At 46.4% G+C, this 14,934-nt stretch overlaps 1 protein-coding gene across 1 annotated transcript; it reads right to left on the minus strand.

Moving 5' to 3' along the window:
* Positions 1 to 792: 792 nt before the first annotated feature.
* On the minus strand, positions 793 to 14,880 carry LOC136113378 (scaffold attachment factor B1-like). The gene is given in 23 exon segments (XM_065858522.2): positions 793 to 1,099; positions 1,301 to 1,367; positions 1,557 to 1,669; positions 2,366 to 2,478; positions 3,220 to 3,259; positions 4,016 to 4,153; positions 4,654 to 4,947; positions 5,356 to 5,492; positions 6,004 to 6,092; positions 7,083 to 7,219; positions 7,718 to 7,818; positions 7,918 to 8,067; positions 8,568 to 8,668; positions 9,175 to 9,224; positions 9,647 to 10,145; positions 11,102 to 11,129; positions 12,242 to 12,304; positions 12,646 to 12,924; positions 13,013 to 13,077; positions 13,203 to 13,290; positions 14,493 to 14,734; positions 14,737 to 14,799; positions 14,802 to 14,880. Coding segments are annotated over 23 exon segments (3,051 nt in total). The 3' UTR covers positions 793 to 984.
* Between the last annotated feature and the right edge of the window lie 54 nt (positions 14,881 to 14,934).

A 14,934-nucleotide genomic window follows, 5' to 3' on the forward strand; every position in this document is an offset into this window, starting at 1 on the left:
TAGCTGGTTTCTGTTAACCAGCTCTGTTTGGAGCTTGTTGCCTGCCCTAAGGTGAGCGTTGGGCTCCCTGCTGTCCCCTGACCCGGGGTCTGACCATCCTGCCTGTTCCCACGGGTCCCTGGAACCGGGCAGCTCCGCTGAGTGTCCTTGACATGGAGTGGCTTTGGGTGGTGGCATCTGTGACACCTGCCTGCAGTGTTCCCAAAACACCACCGGGCACAATGGGGATGGGGACAAACGGGGACAGCGGTATGGGGGCCCGTGGGACCAGGAGGGACTGGGGCAGCTGGGGTGGAGGTTTGTGGGGCGCTGAGGGGACTCGGGGACCGCCGCTAAACCCGGTCCAAGCCCCGGGTCCCGCCGCCCCGGGACGTTACGCGGCGGCTCCGCCAGGCGGCGCTGTTCGCACATGCGCAACGCGGCGCCCGCGCCGTTCCCGCCAGTGCCGCAGAGCGCATTCGCGCATGCGCAGGGCGGGCCGCGCGCTGCCGGCTCCTCCCGCCCGAGCGCCGCCATTGTTACCTGAGAACAGGACCGGGTTTCCACTCGTCCTGGTTTATGCTGTAACAACCGGTGGAGAAATAAACACAAAGCCCTCCAGTGCAAGAGAAGGACGTGCAGGTTCACACCGTCACAGGGTCCTCGTGCCCCTCCAGCCGCCTCGTTGCTGCCACCTCAGTCACTCCTGAGAGGTACGTTGCCAAAGACACCGGGAACAAGAAAGCAGTAGCTGTAAACTGGTTTTATTATTATTTTTGAAAAACGGAATGTTTCACTAACAGAAACTTGAAGTGATGTTTGACCAAGAACACGTTTATTACAATAAAAAGAAACCAAACAGACCAGTTGCTGTAACATTTGGCCACAACGCAGCAGCAGTCTCGCTGTTTGCGATCACACATTCCAGGTGGCTCCGGTTAATCCGATTCACCTTTGTCTTATGGCATTAAAAAATAACGTATCTATAGGTATAGTACAGCGGTGTCAGTAGCGGCGGGTGAAGCGCGGCTCGGTCGGTCTGTCCGTCCGCTCCGGGGCAGCAAACACCTGCAGGCCGCCGGGCCCCCCCGGGCTCTGCGTCCCAGCGAAGCCTCCGCGCCTGGAACAGAGCAGAACAACTGAAAACCACCCGAAAAGTCAGCAGCGCCAGGACCGGGAGACTATAGAGGTTTGCTCAGTCTTTTTTCCTACATGCCAATCCATAGTTACGTAGAAGCTGAAAGCAGCGTTTTTCACAGGGATTTCTGCTTTTAGACAGGTCAACTATTAGAAAAACAAGCGCTCTGACAAAGGTTCTTACCCCGACATCCCTCCTCGGTTCATCACATGGCCTGGTCCTGACTGACCAGGCACGCTTCTATCACCACCTAAGTTAAAGAAAAAGAAAAATAAAAAGCCAACTTTATGTTTTCCTATTAAAAACAACACCTTTTTCCCCAGAATTTTATTGGCTTTTTTGGTAACGCTGTTAAAGCTCCATAGGGATTTTAACTACCGCTCGTTCAGCAGTAATTCATAGTATAAAACACGATCACACTGGTAAGCAGCAAGTGTACCTTGCCATCTCTCATGATCCCGTCCCATCACTCCTCCAGCCACATTTCCCTGCCATGAACGATCTTGATGCCCCTCTAACTTTCGACCATGATCTCCCCAGTCACGTCCATCTCTTAAAAAAATAAAAGAACATCTTCTAGGTGTGTCCCTTATCTGTTTAGCACCACAGGGTAAAGCCAAACACCGTACCCCATACACAAGTGTATCAAGCGGTTAATCAAGCTGTATCTATAGCCACTGAATCATTGCATTAAAAACCCATCAAAGAGAAACAAGAAACGCGCCGAACAGCATCCTTTGCACAATAAAGCTCATCTTTTTCTGATCTACAGAGACATGATTAGTGTTGCAATGTACTACTTAAATATGGAGCAATTTGTTGACCACGATTCCTTCGTCTGGCACATTTAGGAAGAACCGAACGTTAGACACCTAGCGCGACTGGCTGGTTTAAAGAGAAGAGTCTCCATTCCGCACAGCTCACTGCTGCGGAGATTTTGATCCTTAAAACCCGACCGCTAGCCACAAATGGGACTTCTGCAGTAATGGAGCATCTGGTACAGACTCAATCTCACCTGCAGAAAATAAACTTATTTAGAAGAGAACCGGAGTTACACGCTGAGCTAACTGAGCAGCACGTCTTTACTCACTACAACGCTCTGTTCAGTGCAACGGAGCTACACGTGTGAATTCCTTGGAGATGGGATTCACACTTGTCCAACTGCTTCTGCGGTCACCTTCAAAGGTCCACGGAATGTTAGAATTTTAGGAACCAATAAATCCCTTCCCTTATGTCATCTGCACTAACCGCGGCTGGGGGGGAATCCCTCTTCCTTCGCTCATTCTTCTGTCGGAGCCGTAGCCGCCCCAGCTATCGCGGGAGTGACGGTCGGGGCCTCCGTGGCGTTCGTCTGGGTAATGCTGGAAGGCAAAGGGTGGAGACCCGTGCTAAGAATGAATGCAGGGTTTATTTTAGGATTGCAAAAATCCAGTTCCTCAAAGGTTGCCTTTCTAGAAGCTGTCAGAAAAGACTACAGTAGCTGTCTCATTTTGTCCTGGTTCCACTGGTGCTGCTGTGTGCAGTTCAGAGTTTGGTTTGGTGTTGTTTTGGTGGTTTTCATTGTGGGGTTTTTTGTTTTATTTGTTTGGAGCTTTTTTCAGGAGGGTGAGGTGGGTTTTTTTGGCTTGGCAGAGTGGTTTTAAGGCTTCCTTCCTGGCCCTATTCCCAGCTCTCTCCAGAAAGGAAAGGTACTGATTTCACACCTGTCCTTTTAGTTTTCTTGCTCCATAATGACATCAGTTATTTTCTACAAACAATTTAGATAAAGGTCAGAGAAAGGACCCATTGCCAGTGATGAGACAGCACAGTAACCACCTCCAAACACAGTACAGACAAATTTTAATTGCCACACACCAGCCTGAAAACCTGCCGTACCACAGCTCCCATTGCTTGGAAGTTTCCCCGCCCCAATCTCTAGCAAGTTTAATAACTTATGTTCTGCACATTCATGTGCAAAATCAGGTACTGCTTGAACACCTCCTCAGTTTAAACCTGGCAGTGGTTGCATTTAAGAACCAGGTAGCACGCACACTTGTGTTTTTTGCACTTTGGGATTATTTTTTTTGCTTTTAAACTGAAGCTGCTGTTTGGGTATGACCCACCTGCCCATCTCGATCTGGTATTCCTCTCGAACCATCTCTTCTGGAACAAAAAAGAGAAGCGGCTGTTCAGTCACCGCAGTAATCATCACTCCAATGTCTTTATGAAATAACGCAGGAGAATTTATCTTTTTCCTTTTAATTTGTATTAGTCCATAAGTCTGATTGCTGCTGTCTCTTTAGGGGTAAGATATTGACATGAGTTCTTATTTCATAGCATAGAAAGAGATCAAAGTAACATCTATGACTGTAATACAGGACCAGTGAGGCTGGTCAGGTACTTGATGGTGCCAAAGGAGAAAACTGAGTGAACCCACCAGATCAGAAATGAGTTACAAGCAAAGCTAAGCAGCATTTTTTTCCAAAGACCCTCTGAGAGCAAAGCAAGAAGTCTCAATAGCACTACACAAAGTGTTTCTGCATTCTGTGGAACTAGAAATCTATGTTAGCCAGGCTGCAAAGATGAAAGGAAGCTTTAAAGCCAAAGGAAATGGGCTAAATCTTAGGGATGCATATATCGGATTTCCATACATCTCGAGAGGAGCTGTAGGATCTCCCTCTGTATCACAGCAGACTACGTTAAGACTCGGCTGATCTTTATGCAGCCTCTTTCTGAGATGTCCATAAAGGGTGGAAGCCCAGGATTTGCAAACACATATAAAATTAGACACAAGAAATGCACAAGGGTCATTTTTTTTTCACTCTCTTTCTTTTGGCACCCTTCAAGCCATTAGGTGAGCCACAAAAAGACATCTAACTTCTGTAATGGTATAGGGAGAAGAGACACCGCCTTGCTGACCTGTCCAAACAGTGATCTTGGTATCGGCCGCGATCCCTGTGGTCAAAGTCATGGAAGCGATCCTGACGACTGAACTCAGAATGATACCTGTCATCCATCGCCATCCGCTTCGCCTCTGGCCAGTACAGGTCATCCCGTCTGCAAAAAAAAGGTCACAATTAGTAGTAATCTCAAAACAATCTTCCTTTCCTGCTCTCTTAGTATCCAACCTCATTCAATCCAGTCATCCAATTGTTTTTGATTTATAATTCAAAGCTCTTGTGCGTTAGGCAGGCATTGTAGCTCAGTTTCAGAGGAAGCCAGGTATATCAACACTATACAAAAAGCTTAATTTCAACATGTGCTGACGTGAGAAGAGAATAATTATCTGTTCCTAACAGCAATCCCGCTTTGGAGTTGTTACACAGAATTTCTACTCTCGGTCACTCCTCTTTGGGAACCAAGAATTTTAAACCTGCTGTAACAAAGTTGTGCTGATAGGTACACAAGTACAACATCTGCTTTTTCTCAAGATTGATATCAAAGTGATAAAAGCAACATGTAAATACTCTTTCAGTTGTGAGCTCCCCAACTGCTTTAGCATATGCTGTTTGTAACTGGATGTGGCCGAAGGGTTTGGAATCCCATCGTGGCGTTACCTGCCGTCAGGATCGTAGGGCCTCCTCATGGCCGAGCGCCGCTCCTGTTCGTAGCGCAGCTGCTCCTGCTGCCGCCGCAGCTCTTCCCTCTCGCGCTGGATCCGCTCCTGCTCCCGCCGCCGTTCCTGCTCGATGTGCATTCGCTCTCTCTCCAGCCTCTCCCTCTCCAAGCGCTCTCTGTCAAGACGCTGCCTTTGAAACTCCAGTCGTTCTCGCTCCCTCTGGAGCCTCTGCCTTTCATCCCGCTCGTGAATGGCCTGAAGACGTTGTTCGCGTTCTCGCCGCTCTCTCTCTCTATAATTGAAAAACAGGTATTTCATTTTCAACTGAGACTCTTAAGTTTAAGCTTAATTGCTTCTTTCTTTTGGGTGGGGTTTGTTCCTTTTTTCAAGTTCCTGTGTTCTTCCCACTACTTAAGTCTGAACTAAATCACACCTACTCTAAGTCAGCAGTGAAAAAGCACCTACAAAAGCTGTTATTCAACACGGCTCCTGAGGAGCACAGGCTTGGAGAAGACTGATTTCAGTAGTAAAAACATTCATAAATGTGCATTATGTCCGTTCTATCAATAGATTTGTGTCAGATCATTCTGAGATACTAACGTTGGAGGGCCAGCATGACACTACTATGGAGTCTGTTCAAAACCCAGATAAGTAGAAACAAATTCCATTCAAAGTTTAGAGCAAAACGGGAAAAACTCACCGGCGTCTTTCTGTTTCCCTGATTTCTCGCTCCCTCTGTCTCTGACGTTCACGTTCTCGCTGCTCTTTGATTTTATCAAATGATAAAATGTCTTGTTTCTCTTTGCTCTCAGACTTCCGATCCTGGCTTTTTGTACTCTGTGTTAAATCAAAACAGCACGTTAGCTGAACACTGCGCATTTTGAGCTGAAATTCCTAGGCCTACCTATGCCAACCTGAACAAAACAGACTACAGAGGTAAATAATGTTGGAATTCCATGGAAAAGTAGGTTGGGGAACAGCACCCTAAACTGGGTGAGAGCTTGTATATATAAAATCTAGGGGCACACGAAGTGGCTCACACTGGTGGCAAACAACACACCACTGCAAAGGTCACCACACTGCACGCCAGGGCAACACGTCATCTTAGCACCATTTTCCAGTTGCAACTCTACTTCTTCAACTAGGGCAGCAGCGACAAAAACTATAAAGAAGGTGACGCATAAACGTTTACCTTTGCAGCATCATTAACACCCTAACGCTTTCTGAAAAGTGATAAAAGGGTAACTGTTCCCAATATGCAAGGCAAAAAAACCCTTCAGTTACATGCATATACAGCTATTCGACATCTATTTTATTACACAAAGGCTTCTCTGAAAACTGTACTTACCCTCTCTTTTGACGTAGAGGTTTTCACACTAATAACTGGTTCTCCTTTAGATTTATCCATTACCACTGTCCTTTCAGTTCCTCGACTTGCTAGAAAACAAAATACATCTGAGCATAAATTATATGCAAGTCGTTCAAACATTCCTGTGAGACTCAAAACTGTCAAGATGCTAAGCAGTAAATTATTTTGTTGAGGTTCTACACTTATGGAAGAACACACTGATCATTCGAATAGCTTGTCAAGATTTGGCCAAGTTGGGCATGAGGGTAGCAGAGCAAGCAGACAACTATGTGAGTGTTTTCTGGCAGAGACGAGTTTTTGTTCAACAGGAAAACCTCAGTATTCCTAAGCGTGCCTCACGCTCTTTTTACTGAATTGTGAATCACATCTGGTAAGAACTTGGGACGGATGGTAAAAGAGTCTGAGGCTCAAGTGATTTTCTCTTCCCTCCTTCCAGTTTTGGGTGATGACATGGGAGGGAATAGAAAAATTCGGTCTGTAAAAAATTGGCTACAGGACTGGTGCTACAGGCAGGGAACAGGGAACTGCTGGAGAGAGTCCAGTGCAGGGCAACAAAGATGCTGAAGGGAGTGGAGCATCTCCCGTGTGAGGAAAGGCTGAGGGAGCTGGGGCTCTGGAGCTGGAGAAGAGGAGACTGAGGGGTGACTCATTAATGTTTACAGATATCTAAAGGGGGAGTGTCAGGAGGATGGAGCCAGGCTCTTCTCGGTGACAACCAATGATAGGACAAGGGGTAATGGGTACAGACTGGAACACAGGAGGTTCCACTTAAATATGAGGAGAAACTTGTTGGGGGTGAGGGTGGCAGAGCCTGGCCCAGGCTGCCCAGGGAGGTTGTGGTCTCCTTCTCTGCAGACATTCAAACCCGCCTGGACGCCTTCCTGTGGAACCTCAGCTGGGTGTTCCTGCTCCATGGGGGGATTGCACTGGATGAGCTTTCCAGGTCCCTTCCAACCCCTGACATTCTGGGATTCTGTGAACTCCGGGGTTTACAGAAGCTGAAGGGTTTTTTTTAAACAATATCCTTGAAAACACTTCTGAAAGGCAGCTGCAAGTACCTGATTTGCTTGCCCTGGATCTATCGGAGGATCCGGCCTTTTGTTCATCTTTCTCTTTTCCTTCTTTTTCGTCTTTTTCTGATTTCTTAACATCATCCTTTTTGTCCGTCTTCTCCTCCTTCTTAGCACCAACAGACCTAGAGGTAAACTTTGCTTTAATAGAGAACCTGACAACAGTGCTAAATAACCACCCTGGTTGGGCCAGCTATGCCAAGAATAAAAACCCACCAAACCAACAGCACCCAACACAAAAACCCTCCAAAAAATACCAACCATGCAAACGGCCCATCAAAACACCACACTAAATCCCAGAAACATGTATTAGTTCAAAGAGTGGACTAAGCCAGTGTCAGATCAGAGGACAAATGACTCTGTTCAAAATAATGGTTCACCCAGCAACAAGTTGATTTGGTGTCTCACAATTTAACAGACAAGTTTTGATACTAAACGCTGCTGAACCCTCTGTTTCTGAACAGTGGGTCAACTAAGACGCACTTACTGCAAATGTAATCTTTTCAAGTATTACTCCTATTTCACATGCAGCATAAAGCAGCAAATTGAGATTTATTACAATTACTGTTCGCTTTGGTCAGGTTTGCATTTTAAACATGGAAAAATTACAAAAAGCACTTTACTTCTCCAATTTGGATTCTGCAGAATGGTGCCTGTCTTTTTCCTTCTTTGCTTCTCCTTCCTTTTTGTCTGATGGCTTTTTCCCAGCTGGTTCATTTTTTGCCTAGAATTTCAGCCAGAAATATTTCCATAAGAAGAGACAAGACATGGAGCTTGCACGGTTCTATTTGCATTGTGCTGTCATAGAGCAGCCGCCACTTACCTTTTCCACAGAGATCATTTTTCCATGCAGCTCTGTCCTGTGGAGGTGATTAATACACTTAGTGGCCTCTTCAGATGTCGACATGGTAACGAAGCCGTAGCAGCGAGCGCCAGGGCTGCGAGCGTTCGTCACCACTTTTGCACCGACCACCTTCAGGAAAAACATCACTTTGTGTTTGCACCCAAGAACAAACGGAAAACTGCCCTCAAAGACGAGATTTCTCAAATGGATACCCCTTGAAATGGAACTGTTTGGTTCATTAACTACCATTGGACACACAAGATGTACCATTAGACTATAGCGCACTAGATGAGAGGCCACCTGTCTCTATGCGTTCCTGCTCCAGCAGGGGGATTGGACTAGATGATCTTTTGAGGTCCCTTCCAATCCCAAACATACTGTGATACTGTGAATTGTCTCATTTTTACAAATATCTGCCCAGAAACTCTCTGAATTCTGGATTTCTATCCGCTCCCTTTCCATTTCAACCTTCTTTATGAAGTGTGCTGCTTTCGGATAGTTTCAAAAGCACAAAACAAAGCTATGTGCTTAGCCTACCCAGTTATTCATTAGGAAAAATAAGAGCTACATTTAAGGTAATAATTTTCAATTAGTAAAACGCTTCATTCATTTACACACCCGCTCCGTACCTTTCCATACTTGCTGAAAAGATTCTTCAAGTCTGTGGCTCTGGTAGAGGAGGAGAGGCCACTGACCCACAAATTCCTGCCAGAGCCACCACCCGCACGGCCTAAGGAACAAAACCGCCAAACAGAAAAGCCGGTGTAACACAAGAACACAACAGGGAAAAGGTGATCGCCCTAGAAACCCCACTGACTTTGTCAGCTAAAGAGGTTACACAAGTTACATAAGGTGAAATGTACAATTCATGCCTGGAAGGTTTGATGTTACAACTGCATTGAGGGTTGACAGAATGACCAGGCCAAACCATACACACCATCAACCCATAGATTTAGGCATCTGGTAAGATTTTTCAGACAAATCCTGGTCTTGTCAGTACCCATTGCCATTTGGGAAGCCAATATAACTATTAGAGTGAAAACATACGCATGCTTAGCGAATTAACAGGACGCAAATAATAAGCAATGCAAGTCAAAAAGCAAGCAGAACTATTACTCCGTTTGCTCCGCTGAACACTCACTCACTATAACTGATTCACAAGTAATGGTTACATTTGACCCCATAACATATTTTTACCAAGTCATTTGTACTTGTATTTCTTTTTAATAAACGTACCTTTGTCATCTTTTGAGATTATCTTTGTATCTCTGTCCTCCTCCACAGGGCTAAAGACAAAACACCACATTACTCAGCCGACCAGATGCAAAAAGAACGTTAATTCTAGATTTTGCACTAAAATTGGATACCTACCAGTAAATTAGCTCTGAAATAAACACTGTCTTTCCAAATTTATAGAAGAGTGACAGGAAATATGGGATTTGTATCCTTACATAGACAATTCTGGTTTGTGGATGACAGAAATAAGAGTAATTTAAGGAAACAACCTTTGAAGGTTGAGGAAGGAAGGAAATCAAACCCTCTGTGTTTAGAAAAAAATATCTGCACATGAAGAAATCAAACAGACTCTTTAGGAATAGGCTACAATTTCATCAGTCTCGGTGGCCAATTGAAGGAAACAGCTTATGCGCATCACTTAACGACCAATGAAAAAAGATAGCATCTGGTCTAGAACGGAGAAAAAACAAACCTCTTTTTCTGATCACCGCCCTCACTGGCTGAGGACTCTTTAGTAGCAGGGGGTTCCTCAGAATTAGCTTTGTCTTCTGTTTTCTTCGCATCTTCTTGGCCTTCTTGGCCCTCGGGACCTGCGCCTTTGGCCGCTGTTCCCCCACTAGAGGCTTCCAGGCCTTGGGAGCGTTTGCTACTCTGATCGCTTGGGGTCTCTACCACTAAAGAGCCACAGTCCGGTTTCTCTTCCTCTACTGGCTGTTCACTTGTCTCCCCTTTCGCTACAACTAAACGCTTTGCTTCCTTCCTTGCCAAAGCTTGTGCCGATTTGCTGTCCAAATCTAAAGCATCTTCCTCCACCTGAGCGGCAGCAAGAGCGTCCTCTTCCTCCGCCAGCCTCTTGCCTGGCACCGCGTTACCCGCTTCCTGCGCTTGTGGCCGCTCCGCTTCGGAAGTTTCTTCGTTAAGTACTTCAGATTTACAAGTTTCCCCCAAAATGTCGAGTATTTTCTCATTTTCTACGGATTTAACAGGAATAGAATGGCACAAGATTTAATCACCAGGGAAATACAGCAATCACAAATGTGGAACTGGCATGGCTGCCACACTAACACCAAGAGAACTGCTAAGCTACACAGAGATTGGAAAACCCTAAGTGTACACAGTGTGCAAAGTACCGCGCTAACTGCTGTCTGACAAACTACCAAACCAGCCCTACAGTGTTAACAGGCAAGAAAAGGGCCCCCAGATTTAACAAAAACCTTCTGGCTGTTCCTGGATATTCTTCACCAAATGGTTCAGCTCTGTTTCTTCTCTAGTTAGCTTCCAGAGTCCGAGACGCTGAACTGAACGTACCAAGGCACTCAGGGTTCAATTTTTAAATCTCTGTGAAATCCTTTTAGAGCGGACAGTCCAACATGAGAACTGGGCATCTTCTGGTGGTGCGTGAGAGTGTTTGCAGTCCACAAAGCGAATAGGATCTGTCGAAAATTCCTGGGATGACAGTGAATTCCTTCTTCTGTATCCAGTCACTCTTTAACTTGTGTTCTGTGCCAGAGCTTTTTATTACCTACGCTCCTCTATTTATATCCATAGAACTACAGTACAGTGTGATATCACAAGATCTGTTTTCAGAACCTTCACATCTTTAAGGGTCATTCCTTAGCTCCGCTGTAGGTAATAGCTCTACAGAACCATTTCATCACATCAAAGACATGTTTTCAAAAAGCACTTATTCACAGATCTGGTGATATGACAGGGTTTCCAATCTCTATGACCCTGCATGACCTGGATTGTGCACCATAATAATGTACACTACAGTAATGCATTAAAAAAGAAAAAAATAAAAACCACACCAAAAATCCCCACAGGGCCACAGAAAGAATTAAATGAAGAATGAAACTGCTTTAATGCTCAGGATTTTTTTTTCCATTTAGACAAAACCAATCAAACAAAATAAAGCCCACCACAGTACCTGGCTCCAAAGGTAACTCTTCAAGATCCTGCAACAAAAAAGATTTTAAAAAGGAGAAATGTCACTATTTTTTAAGAATCACAGAATGGACTGGGTTGGAAAAGCCCTCAGAGATCATCAAGTCCAACCCTTGGTCCAACTCCAGTCCATTGACCAGATCATGGCACTAAGTGCCACAGCCAATCTCAGTTTCAAAACCTCAAGGGCCGGTGAGTCCAGCACCTCCCTGGGCAGCCATTCCAATGCTGACCACTCTCTCTGCACAGAATTGCTTTCTAATCTCCAGCCTCAATTTCCCCTGGCAGAGTTGAAGCCCATGCCCCCTTGTCCTATTGCTGAGTGCCTGGGAGAAGAGCCCAATCCCCCCTGGCTAGAACTGCCCTTCAGGTCGTTCTAGAGAGTGCTGAGCTCAGCTCTAAGCCTTCTCTGCTCCAGACTGAACAAGCCCAGCTCCCTCAGCCTCTCCCCATAGGGCTTGTGTTCCAGTCCCTTCCCCAGTCTTGTTGCTCTTCTCTGGACCCGCTCCAGCCCTTCAATCTCTTTCCTGACCTGAGGGGCCCAGAACTAAACACAATATTCCAGGTGTGGCCTCCCCAATGCAGAGCACAGGGGAAGGATCACTGCCCTTGTCCTGCTGACCACGCTGGTTTGGATACAGGACAGGACACCATTGGCCTTCTTGGCCACCTGAGCACACTGTTGGCTCCTGTTGAGCTTCCTGTCCATTAGTCCCCCCAGGTCCCTTTCTGCCTGACTGCTCTCCAGCCACTCTGTGCCAGCCTGGAGCGCTGCAGGGGGTTGTTGTGGCCAGAGTGTCAGAAACAGAGCAGTTCCAGCTCTCCTGTCAACACAGGGTAGGTGCACTTTTAATGGGAGTTGAATAGAATGTAAGGCACCGAGTTCGTTTGTATAACGGATAAAAAGAATCAATCTACCACCCAAACTCAGTATACATCCTATGTGTACGACCTCAGAGATAGATCTAGATCTTTGTCCCTATGATTAAATTAGAGAGGCATTACTTGTTGTTCTTTGCAGAATAAGAATGCACCCACCGGCTACCACCTGTTCACACACTGGTTTAGCGTACAGTTTATATAGCATTTATTATGCCCTTTTGTAAAAACAAAAACCACCTACCTTTATGATGGTTAAATCAGATGAAGAAGCATCTAAACTGTTTCCGACATCTTCGACCTCCACCTTTAAAAAGTAAAAGGAAGACGCTTTGTCATCTATCACAAAATGCTATTGTGAATGAAACCTGAATGAGAAATGGAACGTTTTATTTTCACTGACGACTGACATGAAGCAAACGTATCTAGCATCCAAAACAGCCAATAGGCGTAAAACCTGACCAATGCACCTCGAGCCTCTTCCCGATCCCCACCACCTGAATAAGATTCCACATTACATCTCCAATAAGTTTGTCAGCTTACAAAAATCTTTTAAAGATGGGTATACTCTTTAGCTACCATTTTGCTATTTAATTAAAAAACAAAATGAAAAAATAATCTGATTCCACACACAGAAGAGATGCATACCATCACTACTGGTATTTCTCTTGGTTCTTCTTTAATCTCTGAAAATTGTGGGGATGCCTCCAAGTTACCTACAGCACATTCTGTAGGCTGATCGGGAAGTTCTTTCACTGCTGCATCAGCATTTTCTTTACTATCAGACAGTGAGTCAAGAATATTATCAGCATTGTAATCCTCTCCGCAATCTACCGCATTGCCATTATCTATTTCAGCTTCATCTAACACACTAATATCCATCATGTCAATATCCTGCAAGTTATCCAAACTTGCTTCAATATCCTCCTGTAAAAAGAAAAAAAGTATATATAATAGTCATTGTAAGTGGAAAGCGGTGCTATCATTACTTGGCTTCAAACTCAGCCGTACACACCTGTCCGTCTCCCGAATCCTCCTCCAGGCCATTATCTTCTCCTCCCTCTTCATCTGCTCTACGTCCTGGCAACATTATCATCATTAGAATGAAAAGAAAGTTACAACATGCAACCTTCAAGTTTGTTTTTATTTTGTTTTCCATCAGAGTTGGAAGAGAGGAGCAGAGAACCTCTCTAAGTGCCCTGTACCTTTGCTGCTTCTTTTTGGTGTTTTCTTCATGACATTTTCTGAAACCACTGGAATTTCATCAGGATTCCCCCCTTCCTCCTCAATAGCCTATTAAGGGGAAAAAAATAAGAGATCAAGACAGACATCAAAATTCCATTTGCGCATTTCTGTTGAGTTTAAGAGCTGGACATCAAGAGCGGAAGAAACACCAAACCAAGAATCTAAGTGTTTTGAATTAGACGCCAGCAACCTGGACACACAAACCAAAGATCATGCAGGAAACCGTAATGTGTTGGTGTAAAAGGTTTTGGAAGCGGTCATTGGCTTTACCTACACACAAAAGGTCAATCCCACAGCAGCGCACGGATACCGGAGGTGCTGCGGCAGGGTAAGGACCTCGGCTCTAGGAGACAAGCATTGGTTCAATGGGGGCAGTTCACATGCTGCTAACATAAAACCATCCTGATGAAGATGCGGTGTACAGGCTGGAAACTGGAAAGGTGGGTAAAAGGCAAACACACAGCAAAAAGCCGAGGAGACAGAGAACCGTAAATCCAGGAGCTCAATGCACGGCAGAAACCCCAGTGGTGCCGCGTTGTGCGGCTCCAGGAGCGCTGGTAAACGAAGAAATAAACTTAACAGCACAGTCAGTGATGCTGTTAAGCAACATTCTTTATTTTAACAGCGCTGGGGATCATCCTCCATCAGTGCTCCAAAGAGTGGATGCTCTTGCGTTGCTTATATCCACATAATTAGTACCTAGCGTTACAATTTCTGAAAATTTTGACATACATCTATAGTAAGAAATAATTTATGATGTTAGCTATAATTGTTTAGTTTCTTACTCACAACACATCTATTAATTATTAGTTAAATATAAACTCAGCTCTTCTTCTAAACAATTTATCACTTAACTTTCCGTCCCCCTCTTGTCATGCAAAAGGATCTAAAACGTGATAAAACATCCCCTCGTTTTGCAGGTGGTCGGAAAGCACTGATCGTGTCAATTGGTTAATAACGGGTATGTATTTTATAACTTAATCACAGCATTTACAGCTTCATGGAGAGCGGCTCCATGCGCGGGGGGGTCACCCAGCGCTGCTACCCGAGCCCGGCGGCTCAGGGTGAGCCTGGGCCGGCCGAGGACGCTGGTGGGGCCCACGGCACCCCCCCTGAGCCCGGCGGGCCCCACAGAACCCCCCGAGTCACCCGCGGTCCCGCTCCCCCCGTTCCCCCAGCCCCCGGCGCCATTTCCCGGAGCAGCGCGGGCAGGAGCAGCCGCGCAGGCGCCGGTGCCGCCCCCCGCTCACCTTCCGGAGCCGCTGCAGGAGGACGCTCTTGTTCCCACCGCTGTCCAAGCTGCGCCGCTTGAGCTCGGCCCGCAGGTCAATCACCCGCAGCTCGCTCAGCCGCCGCCGGTTCTCGGGCTCCGAGCCGGGGACTCCAGACCCGCCCAGGGACGGGGATTCTCCGTGCGCGGCCGCTGGCTGGCTGTCCGCCATGAGGCCGTCGCTTCGACTCGCACGCACGGAGCTCGGCGGGGTGAAAACAGCGGCGGCTGCGGCACAAAATGGTGGCGAAACCGAAACGCGGTGCAGAGAAAGGGGGAGGGGAGGAGACGCAGCCCGCACGCGCGCCCGCCGAGGGGCCCGAGCGACATGCGCGCCTAAATCCCCGAGCGCTGGCGCGCCTGCGCATGCGCACCACTTCACTTGACTCCCGCACCGCACAACTGAGCAAGCGCAGCGGGTT

This window comes from Patagioenas fasciata, chromosome 27, assembly GCF_037038585.1.
Source record: "Patagioenas fasciata isolate bPatFas1 chromosome 27, bPatFas1.hap1, whole genome shotgun sequence".
Lineage (NCBI taxonomy): Eukaryota > Metazoa > Chordata > Aves > Columbiformes > Columbidae > Patagioenas > Patagioenas fasciata.